Below are 25,731 nucleotides of genomic sequence, written 5' to 3'. Positions count from 1 at the left end.
ATGTTAAAACTTTAAAGCTCGGGAATTCAGACAAAAGAGGCATGAATATAGAGAGGCGGCCATGCCATCTTCACAAATCTATTCCATAGGGATATTCCCAAACATTTTTATGTATTTTCTGTAGTCTCACAACAACAAAAAGTAGGGCAAAAGGTTTGCTATTTTGATGCACATCTTTTTCCTTTTGTAATTGCCAACCTAACTTTCTCTGGGGATGATTGTTCCTAAGTATTTACACCCAAAAATCCAGACTTTAACATCTCTTTTACTTGTTTGATGTGAAACTTTATAGCTGCTTCCCTTGACCCTTGACCTAATAGTTGTTGACCCAATTTGTTAGGGCAGCTTGATGTTGCTGATAAGTGATGTGCGGGTTTCCTATGGGTTCAGCCATAGACGTTGTTGTGTGTGGCCCTGGCGGTAAGGTCTGATATGTAGTTGAAGCAGCAGCGGTCATGGGCAGTGTTGGCTGGTGTATTCCCATGAGGCCGCCATGACCACCCTGCACGACTGGAAAACTGAGTGGCTGACCTTGGAGTGCTAAGTTATACATTGGATTTACCTGCAGGTTGCCAAATCCCTGCCCAATCCATGGAGCTGCACTTTCAGTCTGCAACAACAACATCATGTATCATGTACAGCACTCTTAAAATTTATGGTCTACACATATATCATTGCAAGGAAAGAACAGTAACAAAACTCACCATGGGTGATGCATTTTCTTCACTATGGATAGAATTTAAGGCGGTTGCAGTTGGGATTTGTGTTGCAACCGTGGGAGAAGCGTGTAGGGATAGGTTTGCCTGGGAAGGATTTTCGGTGTTGCCTACTGGTCCTACATGAGAAGGTGCTGTTAGAGCAGCTCCTGGTGGGAAATAAGACTGCTGAGGGATCCCATTTGGGCTCACAAATTGGTGAATGTATGGCGGTGGCATATAATACGGTGAGTAATATGGACCGTAAGGGAAAAAATTGGGAGGGTATTGCTGCCTATAAAGATTTGCCTGTTGAGAGGCTGCTGCAATGGAACCCTGGTCTGGAGGATAGGATACTAATGCAATAGCTGCAGCATTGGAATTTCCGGTCTGCAATTTGAAAAAGAAAATTCAGCTATCAAGAAACTACACCAGATAAAGGGATCGTTTGGCTGCATATAATGTAACAAGAATATTCCACGTACCTGAGTCTCTGCTGCTTCTGTGTTTAAATGTTGGCCTAATGCAGATATAGAGGGGACAAGACCAAACATACTGAGTGGAGCTTGTTGACCATAAGCAATTTGATGAGTTTGTGTGTTTGATAAATCTTCCTCCTTTAATACTTCTTCTACAGGTGGGACATTGTGATCGGAGTGCACAATCAGCTCAGCTTCAGGTGCCAAATTTGAAATTTCATGATCCTTATCTTCAGAAAAAGTTGATGCTTCTTCTCTGCACAAGAAGGTATGGTAATGAGATACAAACATGAAATTTTGACAGTGAAAAGGATTAGCCAACAAAAAAAGATTACACCCCGACTACTATATCACAAGGAAAGACCTTCCCAAAAATGCTTATCTGAGTAGTCTACTTAACTGAAACCCAGAGTAGTGTGTTTGGATAGAGCTTGCAGAAGATCAAAAACTACAGAAAACAATATGTAGATTGAAAGTACTTAAGTCACCAACCTGGCAGAAGCAACCCCAGGAACACCATTGGAAGTGGGAGAAGGTTCTCTCTCACCATCCCCTGTCCCATGAGACGACTCCAAATTTGAGTCACCTCCGCCACTAGCACCATTGGTAGAAGATACCTCGTTCACAAAATTGGAATCAAAACTGCCAAATGTCAGACCATTTTGCAGTGCTTTGGCATCCTGAAGGTGGAAAGGAAATGTTACGTGACATCGTTCGCTAGCATCTGACTTGGGAAGCGAATGAGTTTTGCCTTTATTGAACACAGTCTCAATTTCTGTGACTGTTACAAAAAGAAACCAGAAGCTGAGTCAAATACCAGGCCATAGTTGCTGCACCATAACTAACTTAACTAGACAACATAATAAACTGACAACTACCTCAATGAAGAGAAAGAGTTTGAAGCAAACTGAAATTGATATCAAAAAAAAAAAAAATCAATATACCTGACTGGCTACTGCAATGAGATGTAGATATCAAAGAAACATCATCTTGAACTTTATGATTGCTGACTTTACTCGGAAGACTAGTAGCATCAGAATCCCTGCAAAAAGTATCATGTAATACTTAGCAAAGAATTAAGAGAAAAATGAAAAGCATCGATAATGGGAGGATGATATGTAGACATACTTAATTTCAGTAGGTACAGCGATGTTCCCTGCTTTGTTAGTGGCAGGTAGAGCAGTTCTAGAACCTCCTGTTGCATGATTAGCTCCATTTGCCCTTTTAAAAGATGCACTTCTTCCATTGCCTGCATCATAATGTCAACAAAGAGCTTAAAGCAGGGAAGAGCAAGAAGATTGTTATTTCTAAGAATAATTAAAAGAAGACAAACAAACCTTGATAAGTGTTACTAGAAGCAAAGTTCCTCCGACCACCTCTGCCACTTGCTTGGATAATTGGCACTATATTCTGCAGACAGACAGTGGTCATATGAGATAATGAAAGCTATAAGAGCAAGTGATTCATAAGGATTGCTATGTGAATCGAAAAAGAAAAAGAAAAAGAACACTTGCCTCTTTCCTTTTCTCCTTTTTACTTTTCACCTCATGAAACGTATCTGCAATGCCAAAGCAAAATACAATGATTCACACGAGTATAATGAGAATACAATTTCCAAAGAGGCTGCAATGTTAATCTATGCAACCCAAAATCCCAACACAGAAGACAAATAGTACCTAGACAATAATAAGGCACCCACTAGTAGAATCCTTGAACCAAAAAGTACCTTGCAGCTTAAAAGAAACGACTTAAAAGCATATAATTCCAAACGAGAAGGAGGAAACAGAGATATCTCTGATATTATAATAAAGTTCAAGGCACCAAAGAGAGAAACTCAAAACAGCAGCGAACCAAAAGAACATCCACACACGATCTTCCAAAACAGACAAACCCTACAACCCGAATCGATGGAGGCCAAACACACATGACAAGAGAGAGCGCCGCATCAGAAACAAGGAAACCCTAAGTGGAGAGAGAGAGAGAGATGACTAGTAGTAGTAGAGCTAGCAAGAGTTACCTAAAAAGAGGAGCTTCTGAGCGGTCTCGTCAGGATCATTGAAGGAATCCTTATAGACAGCGAAGATATCCTCGTCGGAGTGTTGTTTGCCAGTAATCTCTCTGATGCTCTGAAGGGTTTTGCGGAGATGGTGGGGAATCGAAACCCTAGAGGAGCCGCCATCGGAGCTCATGGTGTAAAACAAGGGGATGAAGAAGAAGAAGAAGAAGCAGAGAAGCGGGAGGAGAGAGAAAGCAAAATTGAAATTGGAAGCGCGAGCGAGCGAGAAAACTAGAAAAGCGAGAGTCCTCCGTATTGTATTATTATTACTGTTTTGTACCGCTTCCCAACTACTCTGTCCGTAACTTCATATATATATATAGATACGCTCACGTCACAACACTCTTCATTGCACAACACAACACAACACAACACAACTCAATCATGGTTCTGTTTGTTTTAAAACTGAATTGGTTAGTACTGGATTAAATTCTCTTAATAGTTAGTACTACTATATCAATACAGCTTAATTTACATTTTCATCTAATTCATCATATCATTAAGGTTGACTTCAATGGACCAACCAATTAGAGAGAGACACACATGGCCACGAGAGATGGACCCGAAAACTGTGTATACATACATATAGGTTCACAAGAGTGGTTCATGTAAGTAAAAATTAAGTGAGTTTGGAATTTTTGTTTTTGGTATACATATATATATATATATATATATATATATATATATGTATGAATCCGAGTCATGAAATCCGTATAACATATTGAAACAAGAATTCAAAATTTTTGAGCTAAGGCAAAAGCTCTGTCTCTCTTTCTCTCACTCGTCATCCGTCCCAAAATAGCGGTCTCCAAACTCCCCCATGCCGGGAACAACTCTGTATTCATCGTTTAGACCGAGTTCTATCTCAGAAGTCACAATCTTTATCCTTGGGAATTTTTTGCAAACCACATTTACTCCTTGAGGCGCCTAACAGACAAAACCAAATATTTCGAATGCTTCAGCTATATATGCAGAGAAGAAGCCAAAACGTTTCGGTTTTCAAACTTACTGATATGAGATTTAGAAATATGATGTTGGATTCAGGCACGCCTTTACTTATCAGCAGTCTTATAGCTTGCACCGCCGAGTTTCCTGCGAACAAACAAACAAAAACATTCCTTTGTTATCTTCCCACGTCTTGTCTTTTGCTCATCAGCAGTAACAGAGTTCACAACAGACCTGTCCCCAGGATTGGGTCTAGCAAAAGCACATGCCTTTCCGAAATGTCTGAGGGTAGCTTCTCGTATATAAGCTGGTGGTTGCCATAAAATAGTTAGGACAAGTGATGAACAGAGGAAGAACACAAACAAGTTACCAACCTGTTGACCGTTGTCCCCTTCTCTATGAATCAGAATCTTTCCAATTTTGATTCCTTTGCAGCATGCTCTAAGAGCGTTCTCCATACTCTCACCGCTGTGTTCAAAGACAGAATCATTATACGGTCTCCTTGAAGTATGATGATTTGAGCTGGTTTCTTTACCTTCTGATAACTGAGACACCACACAGCCTCTTACAGAAGTCCACACCCGAATACACAGATCCTAAATTATACAGAAGAAAAAAAAGACATGAGTTTATTTATCTCACTCTGGTTGGAGGTTTCTGCTGTGCAAAAGACTGCAGTAAGATATAATATTTGTCATTAGCTAACCTGTGGGAGTGACCACTTGCTTTTCTGTAAAAGGAAGGTGCCCGAGGCCGTGCTCAACAACCTGGCGAGAGGACATTAATAAGGCAAACATGGTAAATTAATGCAAAACAAAAATCAAACTTGGCACCCACCAAACGAATCAATCGATCGGAGTAGAAGATGAAGTCATGCTTTGTTGTTTTCGAGTCTCGGATTAGAGTGTGCATCCCACGTATCTGTAACCAACGGCTAAAAGATCAGTCGTTCTGGTCATTATACAAGAAATGATTACCGGTGATTAGAAGAGAAGAAGGAGAATAAGTAAAACCTGAAAAGTTGATTGAATAACATAAAGGTTTGGATAGATTTTACAGAGATCATGTTGACCGAGCTTCGTGTGGATGTGTTGCACAATCAAATCAATAGCAACATGGTTATCACCACCCCGGGGAATTATTATATCTGCGTATTTCTTTGTTGGGAGTATGAAATCCTCAAATGCTGGTTTCACAAACTTTGAATACTGCTCAGGAGTTTCACAAATCAAAACATAAATGAAGAGTCAGCGCGAAATCTAGACATTGTTGTGATATTAATGAAATTCTCTGCACAAAAAGAATATACAGCCACACAAACCTGATCAAGAACAGTGGCAATATCTCTGCCCTTCTCAACAGTATCGCGTTTAATCCTTCTCGCTAAACGCACATCAGCATCTGCATAAATAATGCCATGATGTAGAATAAGAAACCAAATTTTTTACCATCATGAGTACATAGAATTGTAACATATAATACACAAGTGCAGCATCTCATATATGCTACAGATTTGGCTAGATAAATGTAGCGGGTTCAGTATGGGAAAGACCTGCATCCACGAATATCTTCATGTTCATCAAATCTCGCACCCGAGGGTCGTGGAAAATGAGTATCCCTTCCAGAATTATAACATCAGAAGGGTTTACCTGCAAATATATCACATACAGAGAGTTATTAGTATATGCATATTCTTAGAAAAGCAATGATGGACAAGTTTATGCATCTGAAAAAAGAAAGCTAATCACTTCAGAAATAAGAAGCAAAGTTCAGAACTCAAAACCAGCAGATTTACCAAGTGACTATGTGAGAAGAAAGTAAGGATCCTAAAAATAGCTCCTTACTCTTCTAGGTGGAAACACATTGTTCTTGTAACTTTTAAAGTCATAGTTGGGAATATCTACAGCTTGTCCTTTTCTTAATTTCTCCATGGAAGACAATAATTGCTCCGTATCGAAAGCGTCTACAAGACAAGGAGCAAAACTCATATGTACAAGCAAACATATGACAGATAGTTCAGTTATTTAAAAGGCAAAGCGACACAAAACAGTCTTGCATTACATCAAGAGTCCCATAAATTAGTTTTTATTTCGCCATTCAGAGACTTACTAACCAGGATGGTCAAAATTGTAATCATAAACTCTTGCAAGCTCCTCTTCATTTACATTATGGTAGAAAGAATCCTGCCAAGAAAAAGAAAAAAAAAGGACCAACCTCAATGTATTATATACATTCGACTTACATCCACTGATCAGAACTAAAAAGATATAGTTGACAATGGAGAACCTGATTTACAACAACAGCTCTCTGATCATGTAGTTGCTGCATAATCATATCGCAAACAGTTGTTTTACCTGATGCTGCTCCTCCAGCAACTCCTGAAAAAAAAAACAATTTTCACAATTAGCATTTTCTGATTGCAACCATCTTGAAACCGGTAAAGATAAAATTACCCAGCTGTCTCTCACCGATCACAAAAGGTTGCCCATGTTCTTCATCCTCAGCCATTTGATCTGATATAGTGGAAACTAAACCATCCATTTGATGAAAGCCTGAGAAATGAGCCTTTGAAGATGTCTCTATCATATCAACAGCCGAGTTTGAAGCCATTCCTACAACACAAAAGATACAGTCTTTAAGATGGATCACATGGAAAATGCCAATAAGGCTTACCACCTTTTGTTGTCACTTCACCACCATTCAGAAACGAAAAAAGAAGACTTGTTTTTATATTTGCTTTCAGTCAAGAAAAGAAGAAAAAATGATCCTCAAAAGAATCAAACAACTTTAAAAAGAAGACATATTTAGATTGGACAAGTAGCAATGCCGTGATAGCCATAGCCTCAAATCTCGTTAAAACAAAACAAGGAAGAGGAACAACACTTGGAACCAATCGTGATCGACAAAATAATAATAGTAACGCCAATCCTAACATTATCCCAGGGGAAAAAAGAAATGAAATTAGAAGAAGAAAAAAAAGGAGATTCAGAAAGGTAGATAATTTTGAGGATAAATACATGCAAAAAGAATGAGAAGAAACGTGTGTGTTCATCAATCATCATCAAAATAAAAATCGAATCTTGAGAAACAGAGGTTAGAAAGAAAAGAAAGGAAAACTTACGAAATTAAAAAGGAAATCGAGATCACGGATAAGCTAATAAAAAGACACGAAGAGCTTCCCAGTTCCAACATATAACAGAGGGGGATCTAAAACATATATATAGACAGACACAGAGAGACGAGCATTGCCTGTTTAAGTTGATGCACAGACAAAAACTGAGTTACAGATATCTCCTATATTATATACGTATTTTATATTTATATAATAATATATAAAATGTGTAGTATATGCGGTGAAAAAGAGAGAGAGAGAGAAGGAGAATGAATGGGAGGATCGATCAAGGATGAGATGCAGCGGCGGAGACGGGTCTCCTACGAAAACCGGAAAGTGGGTTTTTTGTTGGTTAATTACGAAACCGACCTTCCCACTGATAGCGTAGTAATTTGGTAGTGGCAGTAGTGGTAAATTGGAGGTTGTTTCAGGTCCTTAAAAGTAAAGACAGATGGAGGATCCACGTCAGATCCTATTAGGACTGTCGGACCTACTCTCCACTGCTGCGCGCTAACCCACGCAGTGATATGGTCGAATGATCATCTACATTACCTTCATAAAAATAACGTTTAATCTTATTAATAAGTACACACATTTTTTCAATTAGAGTATGTACTTTTCAATTTTTTTATTCTTCACAAAAATGTGAACTAGGTGATGTTTCGATTTACTTTTTTTGAATTTAGATCCTTTTTTTTGTAAAATTTCTTCATATATATGGGATAGAGTTATAATATTTACAAGTTTATTGGACGTTAATGCAATAACGCCCTTTTCAATTGGTAGGTTTCTCGTGAAGATGATAAGCCAATAAACGACGTCGTTCCATATCGGGGTTTAGAATCTTTGATTCTATCGCCATGTTTTCATCTTCGATTAGGTTAATCGTATCTGGTTTCCACCGGACTCAAACCCTAAAATCGCCGGTAAATTCTCCGAGCGTCTTCGTCTCCCTACCTAAATTCTTCAGTTCCGAGTCGAATTCTACGGGAATTGGTTCAAGATCCGTCACCATGAGCAGCGTTGATAAAACAGCAATGGAGAGTCGAGCGAGCAGGATGAGAGAGAAGCTTCAGAAAGAGCTCGAACCAGTGGAGTTAGTGATCGAAGACGTTTCGTATCAGCACGCTGGTCACGCCGGCATGAAAGGTAGAACCGACGAAGAGACGCATTTCAATGTCAAGATCGTCTCCAAAGGATTCCAAGGAATGAATTTGGTGAAGAGGCATAGGTTGGTCTACGATTTGCTAAGGGAAGAGCTGGATACTGGATTGCACGCTCTTTCTATCGTCTCTAAGACCCCTTCTGAGTCTCCTCCTTCAGGCTAGTTAGTGCCTGGCTACTCTTATGACAGAGTTTATGATATTGATGCTTACTTTGTTGTTAACAAACCAACTCTTTCTTTACTTTAAAGATTGGATTTTTCCCATCAAAGTCTCTGTTTTTTTTAATTTTATTGCAGAACCCAATGCTTCATTTTCTTACATTTGCTTGAGGGTGTGTGTGATTGTGTTTCTGGATTTGTGTTTGCTTTTGGATGATGGTAGGTGTTCGAACTTCAAACAAAGACACTAGCTTTTAGTTCAATTCGACTTCTGTGTTTTCTAGAAACCAAAACTACTGTACATATATTGTTCCTAGCTTGATGAAATGTTCTAGCTAGCTTCCATTTGTCATCTCTGTTTTCAGTTGAACTTTAATGCAAATTCTATTCATTCTCTCCCGGAAAATCTCTAAAAGCAAGCAGAGTTGAAGAGGTCATTGTTGATGACAAATCAAACCTTGTTTCTTGGGCAATCTCCCGCAATTTCTCTAGGGCATTGAGTACACATAATCAAACTGTATACAAAACTCAAACTTTAATGGCTTATCATTTGTGAAAATCTCTGGTTTAGGGTGGTAGACTGGTAGCTATTGAAGCACATTTATGATTTTAAATGAAACCGTTTGTGCCATGTATTTGCTAACTTGGAGGGCAAAAGGGTTGTTTTTATTTATCATGTTTCAGCCTCGTTCTTCTTCCAAGTGCCCTTTCATATTCAGTGATTGTGTTATATAGCGTTTTCTACTCGCTAACGCTAAAAACAAAACGCCTTTTCAAAAGAATGTTGTATGGGTTTAATTTAAATCAGTCATCACCTTTTTGTTTTGTGGTTAAACTCAATCGTCATTTGAGTTCCATCTTTAGGGAAACTAAACCGTCCCTTAAGTTTTATACATGAACAAAGCCGAAATAGGTACGTTAATATATTTCTGAAGATAAAACGAAAAGAAAAACTTCCCAAATATTAGAGCATTCATCACTACATTGACGATGAGAGAGTATTTGGAACTTAAAAGAGATAGAGACGATGATGAAGATAAGTGGGTCGAACACTATTCATCCAAGCATCAGATACTTCTCCTTGGCGAAGGAGATTTCTCGTTCTCGTGTAGCTTAGCTACTTGCTTCGGCTCTGCTTTCAATATCTATGCTTCCTCTCTCGATTCATATGGTAACCACTTGGTTTGCTTACATTGCCAGGGCTTTTATGGTGAACCAGTACTGATTTCTTGAGCTTCCCGTGAATGATTGAGTTTTCAAGATCTGCATTTTTTCCTCTCTGTTCATAGCTTGTATAAACCAAATTTAAAGCTTGATTTCATCTGTTGTCTCATGTGTTTTGTGGGTAATTGAAGCAGACGCTGTAGTTAGAAAGTACAAGAAGGCAAGATCAAACCTTGAAACTTTGAAGAGACTTGGAGCTTTCCTATTACATGGAGTTGATGCAACCAAACTGCAACGCCATCCTGATCTTCATTTCCGAAGATTTGATCGTGTCATCTTCAACTTCCCGCACACCGGTTTCCACACTAGAGAGTCTGATCCATGTCAAATACGGTAAGAACAACGTTTTAGTGTTACAGATACTGTCTTCTTGCAGTTAGACCAGATGCTGCACCTTTGAGGGATATTTGTAACGATTTATCACTTGTCTGTAGGAAGCATAAGGAGTTGGTTTTTGGATTTTTCCATGGTGCATGCCATATGCTAAAGGATCATGGAGAAATTCATGTCACTCAAAAGACCAAAGCACCTTTTTGCCACTGGAAGCTCGAAGAGCTCGCTAGCAGATGCTTTCTTGTACTAATTCAGTGTGTGGCGTTCGATAAGAGAAACTTCCCTGGTTATGAGAATAAGAGAGGAGATGGATTCAGATGTGACCAACCGTTCCTTTTGGGAGAGTGCAGTACGTTCAAATTCAAATTCTCTCTTGCGGCTAAGGAGCTTTATGCAGAAAAGATGAAACGTAGAGAAGTGAAAGAACGAGAATCAAAGTGTCACCAAGCTTTTTCAACTCGGGCAATGAATAATAAACATGCCCGCGTTGAATACAGCTCGATGCATCATGAACTGCCCAGATACACCAAAAGAACAAAACCTCATCGTAAAGAACAACTTCTTGAATACAAACGCTTCAATAGAGTTTCGTTAGAAATGCATAATGGAGAATTACAAAGAATGGTAACACGGAGGAGCTTTCCTCATCAGTACACTAAAGAGTCACCAGAAGCATGTCGCCTTCAGTGTCAAGACTGTGGAGTACAAGCTAGTCAAGCACCGTTCACCAAACGGTCTCTACGCTTCAGTGGAGTTTCTCACGGAATTCATAAAGGGAAAGTACGAAAAATGTTAATACGGAACTGCATTGGGGATAATCACGAAAGGGGAAGCATGAGTAGGCAGAGCAAGCTCAAAACATGGTAAATCCTTGATATTTTGCTTATACAGTACTAAGAAAACAAACTCGCTAAATGAGTATTGAATGTTTCTAGGTGATTCATCTACTAATAACTTCAAAGGAGCTTCTGAGGATAACTTTGATGGAAACAAACAAGGTGACTAAGCCTTGGACTCACTAACAAAGCTGCATTCTATCTTCTCTTCTGTTTATTAGGCTGATGCAATGATCTTTATATGGTTGGAGATGATATTTTGTTATAATATTGTGTGTATTTGTCTGGTTTTTACTTATAATGTAGTTGAAGGTGATTGCGTCCCATAAATCTCGTAAGGAGAGAATCCCATAAATGTCTGATTGGCTCCACGCGGAATGCTTAGCCAGAAGATTTGGTAGGACGCATTATTAGTAGTAAACTAGTCATTTGTTTTTGAGTAACTTAATAATATGATCTTAAGCCGTTCTTGTACACATGACTAATATATAGACTTAGCCACTGTTCCGAGTAATTTCAACTTCTAATAAAATCAAATAAATTAAGGTAAAGTGATAATACACATTTTTGCGGATAACAATATTAGTAACTATCCTTATTTCTGCGTTTGTGTTTTGTAGTCGCTAACGCTCAAATAGAACGCATTTTCCAATCAATTTCATCATGGAACACTAGACCTCTTTATATGAGCAACAATGGTACCTTTATACTGAAATAGGCTTAATAAACAAAATCAATAAAATGATCGCCTTTTTGTTATTTTCGGTGTAAAATCCCAATCGTCACTTCCATTTTTGAATAGATGAGAAAACTCAACCGTCTCTCTACTCTTCTACTACAGTAATAACGTTACTTCTATTTTTGAAAACAAAAACCAAACCTTTGTAAAGTATCAACCTTTATCGCTCCAATGGCGATGAGAGAGCTCTCGGAGGTTAAAAGAGGTTGGGACGATGAAGAAGAAGTGTGGGTCAAACACTATTCGTCAAACCATCAGATACTTCTCGTCGGCGAAGGAGATTTCTCATTTTCTCGCAGCTTAGCCACTCTCTTCGGCTCTGCTTCCAATATCTGCGCTTCCTCTCTCGATTCATACGGTAACACTTCATTTGCTTGCATTGTCAAATTTTTTTAGGGTTTTTGATTTCGTTTTCGCTTAAGTTCTCTATGTCTGAGGTTTTAGGGTTTTTAAATGCCACTTTTAGCAAGCGACTCTTTTTCTCTCAGACTTGTCTGTGAGAAGACTCTGTAAGTTTGGGACTTGTCTGTGAGAAAGAATCGAAATCAATTTATGGGGTAAACTACTAATTATGGAGCATTCGCTGAAAGATGTGATTTCTTTGTACGGATTATAAACCTGTTTAAAGGTTGTAGCTTTATGTTCGATTTCCTCTGTGTTTCATGTCTTTATGGTGATTGAAACAGATAATGTGGTTAGAAAGTACAAGAAGGCAAGATCAAACCTTGAAACTTTAAAGAGACTTGGAGCATTCCTTCTACATGGAGTTGATGCAACTACACTGCAATATCATCCTGATCTTCGTTATAGAAGATTTGATCGTATCATTTTCAACTTCCCGCACGCCGGTTTCCACGGCAAAGAGACTGATTCCTCTCTTATACGGTAACTTCAACGTTTTGGCCCTACATATATGTTCTTCTTGCAGTTGAATTGTGGACCTCTGCTAGTTGCTGCAGCTATGAGGGATTTTGTGTAAAGAATGTGTAGATGTTCTTTGTCTGTATGTTTTGTTGTAGGAAGCATAGAGAACTGGTGTTTGGATTTTTCCATGGTGCAAGCCGTTTGCTAAGAGCTGATGGAGAAGTTCATGTCTCTCACAAGAACAAAGCACCTTTCTGTAACTGGAATCTGGAGGAGCTAGCTAGCAGATGTTTTCTTGTGTTGATTCAACGTGTGGCGTTCGAGAAGAGCAATTACCCTGGTTATGAGAATAAAAGAGGAGATGGGTCTAGATGTGACAAACCTTTCCTCTTGGGAGAGTGCAGTACTTTCAAGTTCAAATTTTCTCGTGTGGCTAAGGAGCTTTACGCAGAGAAGGTTAGATGGAGAGAAGTGAAGGAACAAGAATCAAGTTTTCCTCAAGGTTTTGTAAATTTGCAGCCAGTGCCATTTGATCATGGGTATGCCCAACAAACTGAATTTCACGGTGTTAGCCAAAGAACAGTTTCGTTTGATCTCAGCTATCGCAGGGACTATAACCTTAGGCAAGTCCAAGATCCTTGTGTTCAATCAAGACAAAGAACATCTCCATTGGATCTTTGTTATGAACAAGAACATAGATATTCACAGTTTGAGGATCCCCATTTTGCTCGTGTAAGGAACCATGCCCAGTTTCATGGCAACTCATTAATAGAGCTGGAAGAGTACAGATACATTGACAGAAGCAGCCTGCCTTTTCAAGACGCTCCTTTTCAAACAAATCATCGACATCAAGAACAATCCAATGACAGTTCTAACCGCCTCAATGGAGTTCCGCTTAATAGTTATGAGGGTATGATACAAAGAATGCTGAAACGGACAAGGTTTCCTCATCTGTACGCTGAAGAATCACCAGAAAGACACCGCCTGCTTTGTCAAGACTTACCAGTTCAAGCTAGTCAAGAACCGCTATTCGAATGCTTTAACCGCTCAAGTGGAGTTTCTCATGAAAGTTATGGCTGGGAAGTACGAAGAATGTCAACAAGTATCAGGTTTCCTTATCCGTACACTGGAGAATCACAAGAAGAAAGCTTGACTAGGCAGAGCTACCTCAACATTCATCCTCCACGGCACTGGTAAATCATTCTTCTTTGCGTATATTATGAAAAGAAAGCTAAATCGATATCAAAAGTTTCCAGGTAACTAATCTTTAAAGAACTTCTCAGGATACGTTGATGGAAGCAAGGTGGCTGAATCTTGGACTGACTCACGAATGAACCTCTAAGGATGGTGTAATTTATCGTATGTTCTGTTTATTAGCATGGCAGTAAGTTAACTTCTGACAACTCAAAACTGTGATGATCTCGATATGGAGATGATATTTTGGGGCAATTTTCTGTGTATATTCAATTAGACTTTCGAAGAACGTGCGGTAGAAATGATTGTGACTGTAAGTCTTGCGACTTGCATTGTCTTAACTCTTTAAGGAGATGATTATCTTTTCCCACAAACAGTCTCTCGTACTAATGAGATTCACTCAAAGACATGACCCTGGACCAGAAGGTTTTATTCTTTAGAGTAAAATATAGCAACTTACAATATATGGTTTTATCATATCTTGTAGACTAACAGAAACGTAAGCTTAGCCGACAAGGCAACAATCGCTATCCGAGCAGTATAAAATCTTCAATTTAATAAGTACTTTATAATATTGGAGTACGAAAATGTCAAGCAAATTGCATGGAAACTGATAGTGAGAATATAAGAATATATATGATAATAATAACATATAACTGTTTAAATTTCAAGGAATCTGCTTATGACTGAGTCTATTATATATATATAGTACCGCGTAAATTATAAAAATTATGATGATTGAATTTACTACGAAATAGTTTCTATCTTTTGAATTTAAACTTCCTTATTTTAAAAGTATATGCTCACGTTGTTGTTATAATATGTTTATGTCAATCCTATAAAGATTAGATGATCCTTGTTCTCTATAATTAGTTACACAATCATAATTCAATAGAACAAGATAAACACTCAAGCAAATCTTGGTTCTCTCCTTAACAACACACCAATATCAACATATTCTTCTCGCCGGCGATAATTTTTCAGGCAATATGATGAAGGTAACTGCTGTTATTTCCTTTTATGTATGTTCCTTTTAAACAAAAATTCTTGCAATACACGAAACTTATTAGTCATTTATGATCGTTCTTTCTTCAGCAACGGATAGTTCTGAAGATGGATGTGAGTGACAGTGAGAAATCGATGAAGAAAGCTATGAAAATCGCATCTGCAAAATCCGGTAACCATCTCTCTACCCTATGACGTACTTAGCAAGTAACTTGCAAAGGAAGTTAGGTCATGTGAACCGTTTCAGCAACTTTAGTTTATCTACTGTCTACAGGTGTGAGATCGGTGTCGATTCTGGGACAAAACGATCAGTTAGTTTTACTGGGAGAAGGTATTGACTTGGCGGAGCTAATACGGGAGCTCAAGAGGAAGGTTTGCCAGACGAGCATCATCACCGTGCAGGCCGCGCCGCCGCCGCAGCAGCAGCCACATCCTATGGCTATGGGCCAATACAACCAGATGCCTCCGGCGAGAAGATGTACATGTGAGATACCAAACTCAGGTTTCTGCGGGATATGTTGTTCTATGAGTCAACACACATATCAGATGGTATCATCGCCGTATCCTCCTCAGGTGCTCTATTGTCGTGATGAGACCAATAGCTGCAATATTTTGTGATGTGAGGAGGCTTTGAGTGTTTTTCCTTTTTTCGTTGAGTTTTCGGTTTTTGTTTCTTAGAACTTATAATTCTGATCATACGATATATTGTTAAATTCGTGATGGCCTAAAATGTTTTGTTTGTGTGTTTTTGACTAATTGCTGTAATATGTAAATGTTGTGACAGTATGGATTATATTTTTTTATAAAATAAAAATGTAAGTTGTGTTTAATATGTTGTAAGGTGATGGAAGTCAAGTCCACACGACCCACACACAACGATCATGTTTAAAGGAATTTGGTTTAGATGACATCGACGATGAGGGGACTGCTTCCATGGATAGAGAGAGATGATGTCCAAATTCCAAAGACCTCAACCATGGGAGGCGTTACGTTACCATGTCATTGTCAATATTTCAATTGTTTAATGCGGTTTTTCAGATTAAATTAAGAAAAATATATTGTAGACAAAATTGTAACGAATAAACTGAATGAATCAACTGAAAAAACATACAAATACTATAACAGATAAAAAAAAAATGCAACTCTCTGAAATAAATAATAATTTATAGACCCAAAAAAAAAAAAAAGGAATATTATTGTCAACATTAGATCCTCTGAAAACTGTGGAAGAACATAAATGAATAAAAGAAAGATAAATGTTGAGCCCAAAAGAAAAGAAGACTAGCAATATAGGCCCATTATCATATTATAGCCCACGTCGGTTGATATTTGGATTCTGTTTTTGCAGTTGCATTGTTTCCCGCCTATTTTTGAAGAGAAAACTAACTAGAAAAACAGAATTCTTCAACAAACAACAAAAAAACTAGAAAACAGATATCTTCAAACAACTGTTTTTGGACAACTCATCATCTTTTTTTCTTTCTCCAAATATAAATATCTCTCTTCCTAAAGACATAAATTCACACAACAACAATCCTCATAAAGAGAGTTAAAAACACACACAACAATCCTCTCAATCCAAAAGCCAATTCAATCAAAAGATGAATCACTTCGCCGGAGCTCTCTTCCTCTGCACCGTTCTCCTCTCCTCCGTCGCCGGAAATGCAGATTCCGCTATGATCTCCGATCTATGCAAACGCTCCGACGATCCAAAACTCTGTCTCTCCAGCATTACTTCACGGCCCGAGTCAGGCGAATTCGCAGACACCAGCAACCAGATCGAGATCATTGCTATCTCCGCCGCGTCCGCCAATGCTTCCTCCACCTCTGCCTACATCAAGAATAAGCTAGGTAACGAAGGTCTTGAGCCAGCGATCGAGGACACGCTAGAGGACTGTCAGAAGAATTACCAAGACGCCGTGGAGCAGCTCGACGACTCCATCTCAGCGATGCTCGCCAACGCGCACGCGGATGTCGACGTCTGGCTGAACGCCGCGATCAGCGCCATCGAGTCATGTGGAAACGCATTGGAGTCACGCGCCGGGGACGATGCGGAGCTTTTCCAGAGGAACGAGCTTTTCCTTAAGCTGTGCAAAAACGCTTTGATGATCAACAAAATGTTAACCTCATAGAAATCAATCCCCAAAATTTAAATATAATGTGTAACATTTGATTTAACTGATTGTTGTTTTGTTTGAGGTAAAATGAGATTATTATAAAGTCAAAGATAACAAAAACAATGAGAAGTTTTAATATCAAATAAATTTTTAACAATGTTGAAGAACGGCCCAACTCGAGAGTCTCTCTTGGGTCCAAATAGTTAAAAGCCCGTTTATAATCTTAATGCTAAATCCCAATTTCTTCTGTTCGTAATCGTCTAGATGAAAACACTTCTAATTGAGATTTTCTAGTTCAACTTGGTTTATACAAATGAAACGTCGGTACTTTGAATAAGTCTCACCGACGGACAACATGATTAGCCTCCGTAGAAAACTGTGTAAATTAAAAGCACAAACAATGGTGGAAATCCAACGAAAACGAAACCAATGGTGGAGATCTACTCGGACCCTTATCATGCAATTTTTATTTTCTAGTCAAATTGTTGTACCTAAAACTCCAACTTTATCGTTGACCTACCATATTCATAACGTAACCAAATGTAATAATATTTTTGTTTATTCTTCAATAAAAATCATCAAGATTTTCTTATATAAATTTGGAAGTCTAGATATTTATTATCATAAGGTGATGAGAGTAGTCAAGTGTCAAACTCTGGTGATAAATAATCTTTACAACTGATATTTTTAGCAAATTGTACGATCACGATCAAATGAAGGTCATTTCAGAGTGGTTGCTTGTAAGATTAGTGTTGGATAGATTCTAGATTCAATGCCCCCACAAACTGACAAAACGATAGATACCTTTCTTCTCCACTTGGACCAATTATATATTTACACACACACACACTTGTTCCTAAGCTTTCATTTCATATAAACACCAACTTGGTATTTAGAAATAAGATTTAATCTTGAAAATATTGTTGAAATTTTATTTGATATTTAGAAATAAGATTCAATTGGAACAATTTGCACACCAAAGATGATGAGATCATTAGACAAAACTTGCACTCTTGTAAAGGTATTCATAGATTCCACTTAGTCCCTACCATTGTGTTGCCTTTCTTCTTAACAATGATAGAATCTTGCTTTCACTTTTTGAAATTTCTACGTATGAAACTATATTTTTATCAACCAAGTTGATAATATATACTAATCATTCTCTAGTGTTAAAGTAGCTATGAAGGATATGTAACTAAAGACATCCTTTGTAGTTTTCTTTCAAAGCATCCAAAACAAACATGGTTGATTAATTCGATTGGTTAGTTAATTTTCGGGTTTACAAAAGATGCGCATAAAAAAAAAGTTATATACATATGAAAATGTATGGGAGATTCAAGTTGAAGAAACCTATGGAAGAAGTTGTAAGTTGGAAAAGAGGAGTGGGCAAAGAAACCAAGTTGACATAGGATGCACGCAAATCTATGACTGAGCTGAAAAGAACACTTCACATTAATCTATGCATATTCTTCTCTGTCACGCCATATTTGTTTATATGGACTATGGAGTATAAATTGTTTAAAAGTGGATTTGCCTACTTTGGAAGCACATATATTCCAATTGCTTCCATCATAATCCTAAAGCTAATTTCACAATCTACAGAATTAAATTAAAAACATATAAAAATCCTAGAATTAGAATTTTAATCAATCAAGATCTTTATAAACTGCACTAAGAAGAGTGTATATATCATCAGATCAGTCTCAACTTTGTGTCTTTGTCATTAGAGAAAAGGATAATGCATGACGGATCAATGATGGAATTATCCAAAAACCCCATATCCTCTAACCCAGGGAAGTATCTATAAACCTAAAGTCTGAAATTAGTGTGGAGACCAAGTCTACAGTCTCCAATAAATGAGACACACGCCCCATACGATTTTACCAGATAGAGAAATAAGCCAAGGAACATAACACCAAACACTTTACTCTCTCTCTCTCTCCCTCAACCAAAAGCAAACGAACCCTTGGAATGACGTAAAAGCAAAAACACTGACTTTGCTTCCCCGTTATTATTACCAATCCAAGAAATAAAGCCAATGATTCCTCCATTAAACAAATGAGTTTTGCCTCTCCCTAACCCCAAATCTCAAGCCTTTCTCTCTTTGATTCTGTTAGCTTGCACTCACATATGCATATAGGTTTGTATATGGGAGTGTATGCACAAAATCTTCATGTAATATTCACATCAAACACAATCCTCCCCTTTTCTATCTCCATAACCCCTAGATCACTCGCATAAGTTCTAAAAACCATTCCAATCTATATAAGATCATAAGGAAGGGAAAAAGAAAGTGATTTTGTTAGGAGAAGAAAAGGGTAAAAAGAAAAAGGAATTGGTAACTTTTTATATATGGTAAGAAGAAGCGAAGAAAAGAGCAAACCTGGGAAAGTCAGGGGAGAATTTGCTGGAGGGTATATTGGATTGTATCCATGACATCACTGCGGCTTTGGCTTTCGCTAGGATGACTGATTCTGCTTACAGAGTAGACACCATTTCTAGACTCGCCCAATGGCGAATCCACAATCTCTCTTCCTCCACTTACCGCAAGTCCGATCCTTTCAAGATGGGTCTCTGGAATTGGTATATCTCTCTTTTTTCTTTCTTTTTTCATTTATGATCCGACATGATGATACTGATGGATGAGAAAAGTGGACACCTTTTTTGTGTTTGGTAATGATAATCAGATAGATTTTTGACAAATATGGTTTTTGATTTGAAGGCACTTGTCTGTGGAGAAAAGCAAGATGCTATTAAATGTTAAGTTGTATCCAGAGGTATCAAACCTTACCAGAGATAACCCACCAGTTGCTTCCTTTGCTCTTCGTGTTATCTCTTCTGCTGGTGATAGGAAAGTTTTATCTCATCCAGGTAGAGAAAATAGTACTTGACTCAATAGTCTGATTACGGTTTCCTTTTGTTTCTGTTCCAAAACAGATGAAACAAAAATGTTGACACTGTTTCTTTTATGATTTACTCGAATGCAGAAGTAATAGATAAGCGGATCAAGACAAACGAAGATTTTCTTTGGACAATTGAAGTTCCCTTAACTGGAAAAATCATCATTGACGTTGAGTTTCTTGACTTGAAGGTTCTGTCTCAAGATGTAAGTGTCTGTCTCATCACTTCAGAGATTTTCTTTAGAGATTGACTAGCTTTTTTTTCTATTCTTGAACTATCCATTCTATGCAACAATTAAATCATTATATATTTGGTGGAACATATGTGTTGAGTTGTTGATATTTACCTGAATTGGCAGAGTGGAGAATTTTACTCTATATGGGCAGACGGTTCAACTGAGAATCAATCGAAGACAACAGCGGTAACATCCCTTGGACGTATGTTGACAGAAAGCATTTACACAGACATAATGATCAATGCCGCTGGTGGAAGCAATGGTGCTCACCGAGCTGTTCTTGCCGCCCGTTCGCCTGTTTTCCGCAGCATGTTTTTACATGACCTGAAAGAGAAAAAGCTATCAGAAATAAACATACTGGACATGCCACTTGATGCTTGCCAAGCTTTTCTCAGTTATATCTACGGCAATATCCAGAACGAAGACTTCCTTATACACAGATTGGCACTCCTCCAAGCAGCCGATAAATATGATATAGCTGATCTAAAAGATGCGTGCCACTTGAGTCTTCTAGACGATATCGACACAAAGAATGTGCTGGAAAGGCTACAGAATGCTTATCTCTATCAGTTACCTGAACTGAAGGCTAGCTGCATGAGGTATCTTGTGAAGTTTGGTAAGGTATTTGAGATCCGAGATGAGTTCAACATATTCATGCAATGCGCAGACAGAGATTTGATTTCTGAAGTCTTCCAGGAAGTCCTCGGTACCTGGAAAGGATTTTAGGGGAAATCAGAATTGGGTATGTGTGCTATCATTATATTATACAAGAACATTTGTGAAAACTAAATTTTTTTTGTGCAAAAGGGATTTGTTGGTGTTTTTTTTTTTTATGTACAGATTGAAGTATTTGGGGGGTTTTAACTCAAAAACCCCAAGTGGTTGTCATTGCAAGGATAAAACAAGCAACATGTAAATTCATGATTTGATTGAATGTGGCTGTTTAGCTACTATGAATTGTTAATCTACAACAATGTAACGGTTAAGTTATTAAGTAAAATCTACAATCATCTTGAAAATTGATTTTACCGGATTCATGAATCTAATTAGTTCCAGGAAGGAATGAGGATAAGGGATACTAAAGTTATTATACCAAAGCTAGTTTATTAAAAATGGTGACATATGCTAAAACATCTCAATGATACAGGCAAATCCAACAGGAATGGCTCAGTAGTTTCAGAGAATCAAACAAGTATTTTCTTAGCTAAGACTAGAATCTGTGCTATATACACCAATATACATATGTAGTACATGGTTTAAACAACTTCCCCGGGAAAAATAAAAAGCAGCAAACAACTCCCTAGACTCAATTAAACATGCATCTGAACAACGCAATTATACTCTGATATCCGCCAGAAGAAAGTCAGGAACAGGAAAATTACATAGAAACGAACAAGAATCTGGGACAGCAAAACAAATCACAAATTGAGAACACTAATCTGAGCAACGGATGCGTAGGAAAACAAAATTAAAGCGAAAAAAAAGAAAGAAAAAGAGAGTAGAATTAGACAAGTTAATCGACATGGGTGCTCAGAATCGCTACAAAAATGGTTCACGGATGCAAGAAGAAGCGACGACGACAACAACAAAATGAAAAAATTTCGAGCAGCGAAGACTTACGTTCGGCGAAGATCACCACCAACATCGTCTTCCGAATCTGTGAAATTCGCATTATTTCCATCGGGAATATTTTGTTCATTAGAAGATTGGCTGAAGAACTTTTCATTTTGAAAATTTTGATCCCGGCAAACGAAGTGCGTCAGTAATGGGCCTTAATGGCCCAAAACGATTGATATCTGGTGTTGAGAAACGGCGTCGTGTTAATCCAGGTACTCTCTTTTCTTCTTAGCTCTTATGTGAAGTGAAGTAATTAGCTTTGAAAAGACTCCAACATCTTTAATCTCTTATAGAGGTTGCAAACAAACAAAAAAAATCAATCCTTTGAAGCATTAAACTGGTCAATTTAGTTGATACATGCAAAAAAAAAATTGTATTTTTTCTTTCTTCTCTTCTGTGGCTATTCTCCTCAGTAATTTATACTAGGGATTTATCAAATTATATATATATATATATATACAGTAAGCTTCTTTTGAATGATCCGTTAAATTAGTGAATCCTGATAAACATGGAATCACAATTTCCTCTGTTTTCGTTATGGACACAGTCGTGACTCGTGAGGCTCTCTCGTATTTATGGTGTTTTTGCTGCTCGTTCGAAGATAAACCATTTTTAAGTGTTAAAGTCGACGTCTGAATCTACTCATATGGAGATTCAATCTGCAACTGCTGTACAGATTGAAGTATTGGTTTTTAATTAACTCCCCCATGGACTCATTCATACATGCATCTGAACTACACAACCAAGCATGCATCTGAACAACACAATCATACTTCAAGGCCTCTGACTCTTTGAGACCTGTCACAATAAACAAGTACATGACAAGTGAACAGAGAGATTGTTTGTTTACTTCTCTAATATACATGGAAAAAAGTGTGATTGCTTCAAATAAACCTTTTTTTTTTTTTTTTCAACATGCTTCAGATAAACCTTTAAGCATAAATCTATATAAACACTCAAACTGGGGAAGTTCACACACCTTGATGTAACACAATGATATACATAAGAAATAAAACAAACACACTTCTCTCGAGTAGTAAGCTAAATGATTCCGCAAAGCAGGCTTAACAAAAAGCTAGAATAACAATTTAGGAATCAAATAATACAGGTTCTGAGAATGGTTAAGAAGAAAAGCAAAACTTGGAAGCCTCAGCTACAAGTTTCTCAATTAACTTAAGGCAATGGGCCTAAGGTTTCAGCCTTTCAGGAATTGGTGGACGCAGGGAGTGTTCAAGGGACCAGAAACTGAAACTGCCATAGATAGAACATGGAATCAACGAGAACAAAGAGACCCCCTTGTGTTAAACAAGAAGCGGACAACATCGACTTACAAAACCACCATCAAAAGTAGCCTTACGAGTGTCTCATGCTAACATATAAAAGATCAGTTGAGCACGGTTCATACAACTCATTCATAAACAAGATTGGAATCACTCAAGTTCCTTCATCTTTCAAGACTCAATATTTGATTAACTTCTTTAAGGACCATTCTGTAATTAGATTAACCTAGTAGTCTACTTCAATCATTCTGTATAATTAGGAAGACAATGTAAAGAATATTATACCTTGCATTCATATCTCATTAAGAGTTTTGTTCCAACCATACTGATTTCAGAAACTACAGTATACATATACATAATCATTATTGTTTATACATATATAAAGAGTCAATTATACTAGGACTTATATCAGCCTTACGAGTTATGACCCATAAACCCACTTTTAGGGACATTTTTCCTCAAATTTTTTAAGATAAAAAATTCCAAACAATCTTAAAGAGGAACAAGAAAATCATAAAGAGCTTGAAAATCAAAATGTAAAGTCTCAAGTTATGAAGACTTTGAAGTTTGAACCCACTTAGCTTGGACATCCTCTACAAAGTCTAAACTGGTCAGAACGGAAGTTGGATGATGTTTAAGCTCTTCAAATCCATGAAAATGGATTCTTGTAGCAGTACTGCTCTCGATATTGTAGAAGAAAAGGTAGAAAGGGTAGCAGCACGTGTGCGGCGAAAAGACAATCTCTCCAGTACCGGTCATCCCAACAAATTTGTGGGGGTAGACAATGGATGGTAGTATGCATATACGTTGTTTGGACCATATATGTTCTCCAGCAGCATCTTCTTCTAGAACCCACAAGATAGATTTTCTTTCACCCATCAACTTTTGATGTACACCTAATTTACCTTTGTAGTTGAACAAAGTTAACATCAAAGGTTTCATGTCTTTATCATATTTAATAAAGCCGAATTTCTCAAGCCTAAAGTCGAAGCAACCTATCTTAAAATAGCCACCTAGAATATAGGTATTGTAATACAAAATACCATTTATGCATATTCCAAGATCACCCGTGAAAACATAGCAATTTCTTGAGTCTTGGATCGTCCTCCATAGATGACGTCCTTTTCCTGTCTCCATTAATGTCAAAATCCGATGAGTATCGGGTGTTCCATAACGTGACCGAGTCATACACAACACTTTGAACTGTTTGCTGATGGGATCAAAGCCAAGATAGCTTATTTTAATACCTGTCGCTTTCACTTTGGGTAAGGTTATGGACTCCCCCGTAACCGGGTTAAAAACCACCCGCCCTGTTTTCCCTCTCTGGAGAAAGACCAGTCTACGGTGTGAGGTACATCTATCAGTTGGGAAATATTTTGGAAAACACTTATAAGGGGTGGCTACAAGAGTAGAGTTTTCACGTGGATTTTGAGGTTGAGGCGAAGAGAAAACAAATAACTCTTCGTTAGCTTTGAAGGTGAACAAGAGCCGTGGACGAGCTAACGACTGAGTCAGGAAAAGCTCCTTAAAATGAGGATGGCCAAGTATGGATTCCCATAATTTGGATACGCAACGAAACCTATCTATAGACTTTGCAGAGACTCTAGACAAGATATCAATAACAAGGTCAACTGGCAGATGACTTTCCATGGCAGAAGATGTTTCAGTAATTCCCAATTAATCAAGAAATCTCAGTCTATCATAGGATTCGAAGAACGAGAAAGATCACCTCCTCCGATCCTCTCTGTGTTCGTGTGATGAAGGTTACACTTACGGTGAAGAATAAATATGAATGTTCTTGATTGATTAGTTGAAAACCCTAAATTGCTCAACCGGTTAACAAGACATTAAACCGGGAGACGAAATCAAATTGCATAAAACATACCAAGACGGAAGTGTGATTTGGTTCTTCATCAATTACATTACACACGACTGACCTTTCTAATAAGAAGAAGAAACAGCAGAAGCTATTACAACAACACACTTTGGTTAGATGACATAATCAGACACATGCGATGTCTGGTCCATGGTCAAACCAGGTACCTTATCAAGTTTTCTCGGATTCTCTTTCCCACCAATCAGTCTCGCCGGGTTCCCAACGGCCGTCGTACGCGGCGGCACGTCCTTAACCACCACCGACCCTGATCCTATCTTAGCCCCCTCTCCGATCGTAATATTCCCCAATATACAAGTCCCAGCTCCGATCAGTACTCCGTCGCCGATCTTCGGGTGCCGATCACCGCTCTGTTTCCCTGTTCCGCCCAACGTCACGCCGTGTAGAATCGAAACGTTGTCACCAACCACCGCCGTCTCTCCGATCACAACGCCCGTCGCGTGGTCTAACAGAATCCCTTTTCCGATCTCGGCTCCGGGGTGAACATCGACGGCGAAAGCTTCGGATACTCTGTTCTGGACCAATAAAGCAACGATTTTTCTCCTCTGTTTCCAGAGCGCGTGAGCTATGCGATGAGCTTGACAAGCGAGGAAGCCTTTGAAACCCAAGAAGCAGTGAACGTAGCTGATGCAAGCCGGGTCTCTTTCTCTAACTGCAATCAGATCTTGCTTCGTCGATTCGATGATCTCAGGGCTTTCCTCTAAAACGCTGATGAAGAGTTCGAAGAGAGTGTTGCTCGGGAGGTTCGAACTACAGAGCTTTACGGAGAGGACGTGAGCTAAAGCAGAATCTAATGATGGATGAGATGTGATGGAAGCGTAGTAGTAGTCTGACAAAATGGGTTCTTGCTCCACATCGGATTTGGCTTCTTCAAGCATCTT

General features: G+C 38.2%; 10 protein-coding genes and 2 long non-coding RNA genes across 15 annotated transcripts; 6 read left to right on the top strand and 6 right to left on the bottom strand.

Moving 5' to 3' along the window:
* Positions 1-42: 42 nt before the first annotated feature.
* Positions 43-3,541, bottom strand: LOC17900511 (GBF-interacting protein 1-like). The gene is made up of 9 exons (XM_023789739.1): positions 3,192-3,541; positions 2,689-2,732; positions 2,512-2,584; positions 2,303-2,423; positions 2,119-2,216; positions 1,667-1,955; positions 1,181-1,430; positions 705-1,085; positions 43-610 (listed from the first exon to the last, which is right to left on the bottom strand). The coding sequence occupies exons 1-9, from the start codon at positions 3,361-3,363 to the stop codon at positions 314-316; spliced, it is 1,725 nt and encodes a 574-aa protein (XP_023645507.1). The 5' UTR covers positions 3,364-3,541; the 3' UTR covers positions 43-313.
* Positions 3,542-3,835: 294 nt separating this feature from the next.
* Positions 3,836-7,408, bottom strand: LOC17899815 (uridine kinase-like protein 3). Of its 2 annotated transcripts, XM_023789586.1 has the most exons (15): positions 7,297-7,408; positions 6,644-6,787; positions 6,462-6,553; positions 6,289-6,358; positions 6,020-6,138; positions 5,728-5,824; positions 5,497-5,576; positions 5,189-5,383; positions 5,013-5,096; positions 4,882-4,942; positions 4,711-4,771; positions 4,550-4,643; positions 4,410-4,482; positions 4,240-4,322; positions 3,836-4,157 (listed from the first exon to the last, which is right to left on the bottom strand). In XM_023789586.1, exons 2-15 carry the CDS (start codon positions 6,783-6,785, stop codon positions 4,008-4,010), a joined length of 1,401 nt encoding a protein of 466 aa, XP_023645354.1. In that variant the 5' UTR covers positions 6,786-6,787; positions 7,297-7,408; the 3' UTR covers positions 3,836-4,007. The 2 variants fall into 2 exon arrangements, with proteins under 2 accessions (XP_023645354.1, XP_023645355.1); XM_023789587.1 differs by lacking the exons at positions 6,644-6,787; positions 7,297-7,408 and having other exon boundaries at positions 6,285-6,358.
* A 16-nt stretch (positions 7,409-7,424) lies between these two features.
* On the top strand, positions 7,425-8,956 carry LOC17899697 (protein BOLA1, chloroplastic). Its single transcript, XM_006303329.2, has one exon. The coding sequence runs from the start codon at positions 8,148-8,150 to the stop codon at positions 8,613-8,615; it is 468 nt and encodes a 155-aa protein (XP_006303391.1). The 5' UTR covers positions 7,425-8,147; the 3' UTR covers positions 8,616-8,956.
* Positions 8,957-9,601: 645 nt separating this feature from the next.
* Positions 9,602-10,172, top strand: LOC17900096 (heavy metal-associated isoprenylated plant protein 41). The gene is made up of 2 exons (XM_023777373.1): positions 9,602-9,782; positions 9,970-10,172. Exons 1-2 carry the CDS (start codon positions 9,602-9,604, stop codon positions 10,170-10,172), a joined length of 384 nt encoding a protein of 127 aa, XP_023633141.1.
* Positions 10,173-11,785: 1,613 nt separating this feature from the next.
* LOC17897806 (heavy metal-associated isoprenylated plant protein 41) lies at positions 11,786-14,150 on the top strand. Of its 2 annotated transcripts, XM_023790121.1 has the most exons (4): positions 11,793-12,101; positions 12,430-12,628; positions 12,763-13,800; positions 13,891-14,150. In XM_023790121.1, the coding sequence occupies exons 1-4, from the start codon at positions 11,915-11,917 to the stop codon at positions 13,898-13,900; spliced, it is 1,434 nt and encodes a 477-aa protein (XP_023645889.1). In that variant the 5' UTR covers positions 11,793-11,914; the 3' UTR covers positions 13,901-14,150. The 2 variants fall into 2 exon arrangements, with proteins under 2 accessions (XP_023645890.1, XP_023645889.1); XM_023790122.1 differs by lacking the exons at positions 12,763-13,800; positions 13,891-14,150 and having other exon boundaries at positions 11,786-12,101; positions 12,430-12,632.
* A 590-nt stretch (positions 14,151-14,740) lies between these two features.
* LOC111828554 (heavy metal-associated isoprenylated plant protein 41) lies at positions 14,741-15,545 on the top strand. The gene is made up of 3 exons (XM_023790123.1): positions 14,741-14,799; positions 14,897-14,978; positions 15,081-15,545. The coding sequence occupies exons 1-3, from the start codon at positions 14,791-14,793 to the stop codon at positions 15,422-15,424; spliced, it is 435 nt and encodes a 144-aa protein (XP_023645891.1). The 5' UTR covers positions 14,741-14,790; the 3' UTR covers positions 15,425-15,545.
* A 701-nt stretch (positions 15,546-16,246) lies between these two features.
* On the top strand, positions 16,247-17,131 carry LOC17897837 (pectinesterase inhibitor). Its single transcript, XM_006303688.2, has one exon. It carries the CDS (start codon positions 16,408-16,410, stop codon positions 16,936-16,938), a length of 531 nt encoding a protein of 176 aa, XP_006303750.1. The 5' UTR covers positions 16,247-16,407; the 3' UTR covers positions 16,939-17,131.
* Positions 17,132-18,557: 1,426 nt separating this feature from the next.
* On the bottom strand, positions 18,558-19,401 carry LOC111832520. Its single transcript, XR_002835373.1, has 2 exons — positions 19,307-19,401; positions 18,558-19,184 (listed from the first exon to the last, which is right to left on the bottom strand). It is a non-coding gene; the product is annotated as an uncharacterized LOC111832520 (long non-coding RNA).
* Positions 19,180-21,082, top strand: LOC17898092 (BTB/POZ domain-containing protein At1g55760). Of its 2 annotated transcripts, XM_023789268.1 has the most exons (5): positions 19,180-19,506; positions 19,646-19,794; positions 19,911-20,029; positions 20,183-20,801; positions 20,900-21,082. In XM_023789268.1, exons 1-4 carry the CDS (start codon positions 19,388-19,390, stop codon positions 20,783-20,785), a joined length of 990 nt encoding a protein of 329 aa, XP_023645036.1. In that variant the 5' UTR covers positions 19,180-19,387; the 3' UTR covers positions 20,786-20,801; positions 20,900-21,082. The 2 variants fall into 2 exon arrangements, with proteins under 2 accessions (XP_023645036.1, XP_006305328.1); XM_006305266.2 differs by having other exon boundaries at positions 20,183-21,082.
* Positions 19,658-20,257, bottom strand: LOC111832519. The gene is made up of 2 exons (XR_002835372.1): positions 20,171-20,257; positions 19,658-19,846 (listed from the first exon to the last, which is right to left on the bottom strand). It is a non-coding gene; the product is annotated as an uncharacterized LOC111832519 (long non-coding RNA).
* Positions 21,083-23,441: 2,359 nt separating the features above from the next.
* LOC17897704 (putative F-box protein At1g53360) lies at positions 23,442-24,606 on the bottom strand. The gene has a single exon (XM_023788800.1). The coding sequence runs from the start codon at positions 24,604-24,606 to the stop codon at positions 23,506-23,508; it is 1,101 nt and encodes a 366-aa protein (XP_023644568.1). The 3' UTR covers positions 23,442-23,505.
* A 126-nt stretch (positions 24,607-24,732) lies between these two features.
* On the bottom strand, positions 24,733-25,728 carry LOC17897553 (serine acetyltransferase 1, chloroplastic). Its single transcript, XM_006304600.2, has one exon. The coding sequence runs from the start codon at positions 25,726-25,728 to the stop codon at positions 24,946-24,948; it is 783 nt and encodes a 260-aa protein (XP_006304662.1). The 3' UTR covers positions 24,733-24,945.
* Positions 25,729-25,731: the final 3 nt, after the last annotated feature.

The sequence above is a fragment of the Capsella rubella genome, unplaced genomic scaffold (assembly GCF_000375325.1).
Source record: "Capsella rubella cultivar Monte Gargano unplaced genomic scaffold, Caprub1_0 scaffold_1, whole genome shotgun sequence".
Lineage (NCBI taxonomy): Eukaryota > Viridiplantae > Streptophyta > Magnoliopsida > Brassicales > Brassicaceae > Capsella > Capsella rubella.
This window is presented reverse-complemented; position numbering and strand designations above follow the sequence as displayed.

What these genes read in the sequence shown, in the direction of transcription:
- LOC17900511 (XM_023789739.1), bottom strand. Translation starts at nt 3,363, where the DNA reads ATGAGCTCCGATGGCGGCTCCTCTAGGGTTTCGATTCCCCACCATCTC. An exon ending in AAAAGGAGAAAAGGAAAGAG is followed by an intron (nt 2,585 to 2,688) that starts GCAAGTGTTCTT and finishes GTCTGTCTGCAG; the next exon opens with AATATAGTGCCAATTATCCA. An exon ending in TCATTGCAGTAGCCAGTCAG is followed by an intron (nt 1,956 to 2,118) that starts GTATATTGATTT and finishes TTTTTGTAACAG; the next exon opens with TCACAGAAATTGAGACTGTG.
- LOC17899815 (XM_023789586.1), bottom strand. Translation starts at nt 6,785, where the DNA reads ATGGCTTCAAACTCGGCTGTTGATATGATAGAGACATCTTCAAAGGCT. An exon ending in ATGTGTTTCCACCTAGAAGA is followed by an intron (nt 5,825 to 6,019) that starts GTAAGGAGCTAT and finishes ATATATTTGCAG; the next exon opens with GTAAACCCTTCTGATGTTAT. An exon ending in AGACCCAATCCTGGGGACAG is followed by an intron (nt 4,323 to 4,409) that starts GTCTGTTGTGAA and finishes GTTTGTTCGCAG; the next exon opens with GAAACTCGGCGGTGCAAGCT.
- LOC17899697 (XM_006303329.2), top strand. Translation starts at nt 8,148, where the DNA reads ATGTTTTCATCTTCGATTAGGTTAATCGTATCTGGTTTCCACCGGACT.
- LOC17900096 (XM_023777373.1), top strand. Translation starts at nt 9,602, where the DNA reads ATGAGAGAGTATTTGGAACTTAAAAGAGATAGAGACGATGATGAAGAT. An exon ending in TTCCTCTCTCGATTCATATG is followed by an intron (nt 9,783 to 9,969) that starts GTAACCACTTGG and finishes TAATTGAAGCAG; the next exon opens with ACGCTGTAGTTAGAAAGTAC.
- LOC17897806 (XM_023790121.1), top strand. Translation starts at nt 11,915, where the DNA reads ATGGCGATGAGAGAGCTCTCGGAGGTTAAAAGAGGTTGGGACGATGAA. An exon ending in TTCCTCTCTCGATTCATACG is followed by an intron (nt 12,102 to 12,429) that starts GTAACACTTCAT and finishes TGATTGAAACAG; the next exon opens with ATAATGTGGTTAGAAAGTAC. An exon ending in ACTGATTCCTCTCTTATACG is followed by an intron (nt 12,629 to 12,762) that starts GTAACTTCAACG and finishes GTTTTGTTGTAG; the next exon opens with GAAGCATAGAGAACTGGTGT.
- LOC111828554 (XM_023790123.1), top strand. An exon ending in AATCGCATCTGCAAAATCCG is followed by an intron (nt 14,979 to 15,080) that starts GTAACCATCTCT and finishes TACTGTCTACAG; the next exon opens with GTGTGAGATCGGTGTCGATT.
- LOC17897837 (XM_006303688.2), top strand. Translation starts at nt 16,408, where the DNA reads ATGAATCACTTCGCCGGAGCTCTCTTCCTCTGCACCGTTCTCCTCTCC.
- LOC17898092 (XM_023789268.1), top strand. Translation starts at nt 19,388, where the DNA reads ATGACTGATTCTGCTTACAGAGTAGACACCATTTCTAGACTCGCCCAA. An exon ending in GAAAGTTTTATCTCATCCAG is followed by an intron (nt 19,795 to 19,910) that starts GTAGAGAAAATA and finishes ACTCGAATGCAG; the next exon opens with AAGTAATAGATAAGCGGATC. An exon ending in TGAAGGTTCTGTCTCAAGAT is followed by an intron (nt 20,030 to 20,182) that starts GTAAGTGTCTGT and finishes CTGAATTGGCAG; the next exon opens with AGTGGAGAATTTTACTCTAT.
- LOC17897704 (XM_023788800.1), bottom strand. Translation starts at nt 24,606, where the DNA reads ATGGAAAGTCATCTGCCAGTTGACCTTGTTATTGATATCTTGTCTAGA.
- LOC17897553 (XM_006304600.2), bottom strand. Translation starts at nt 25,728, where the DNA reads ATGCTTGAAGAAGCCAAATCCGATGTGGAGCAAGAACCCATTTTGTCA.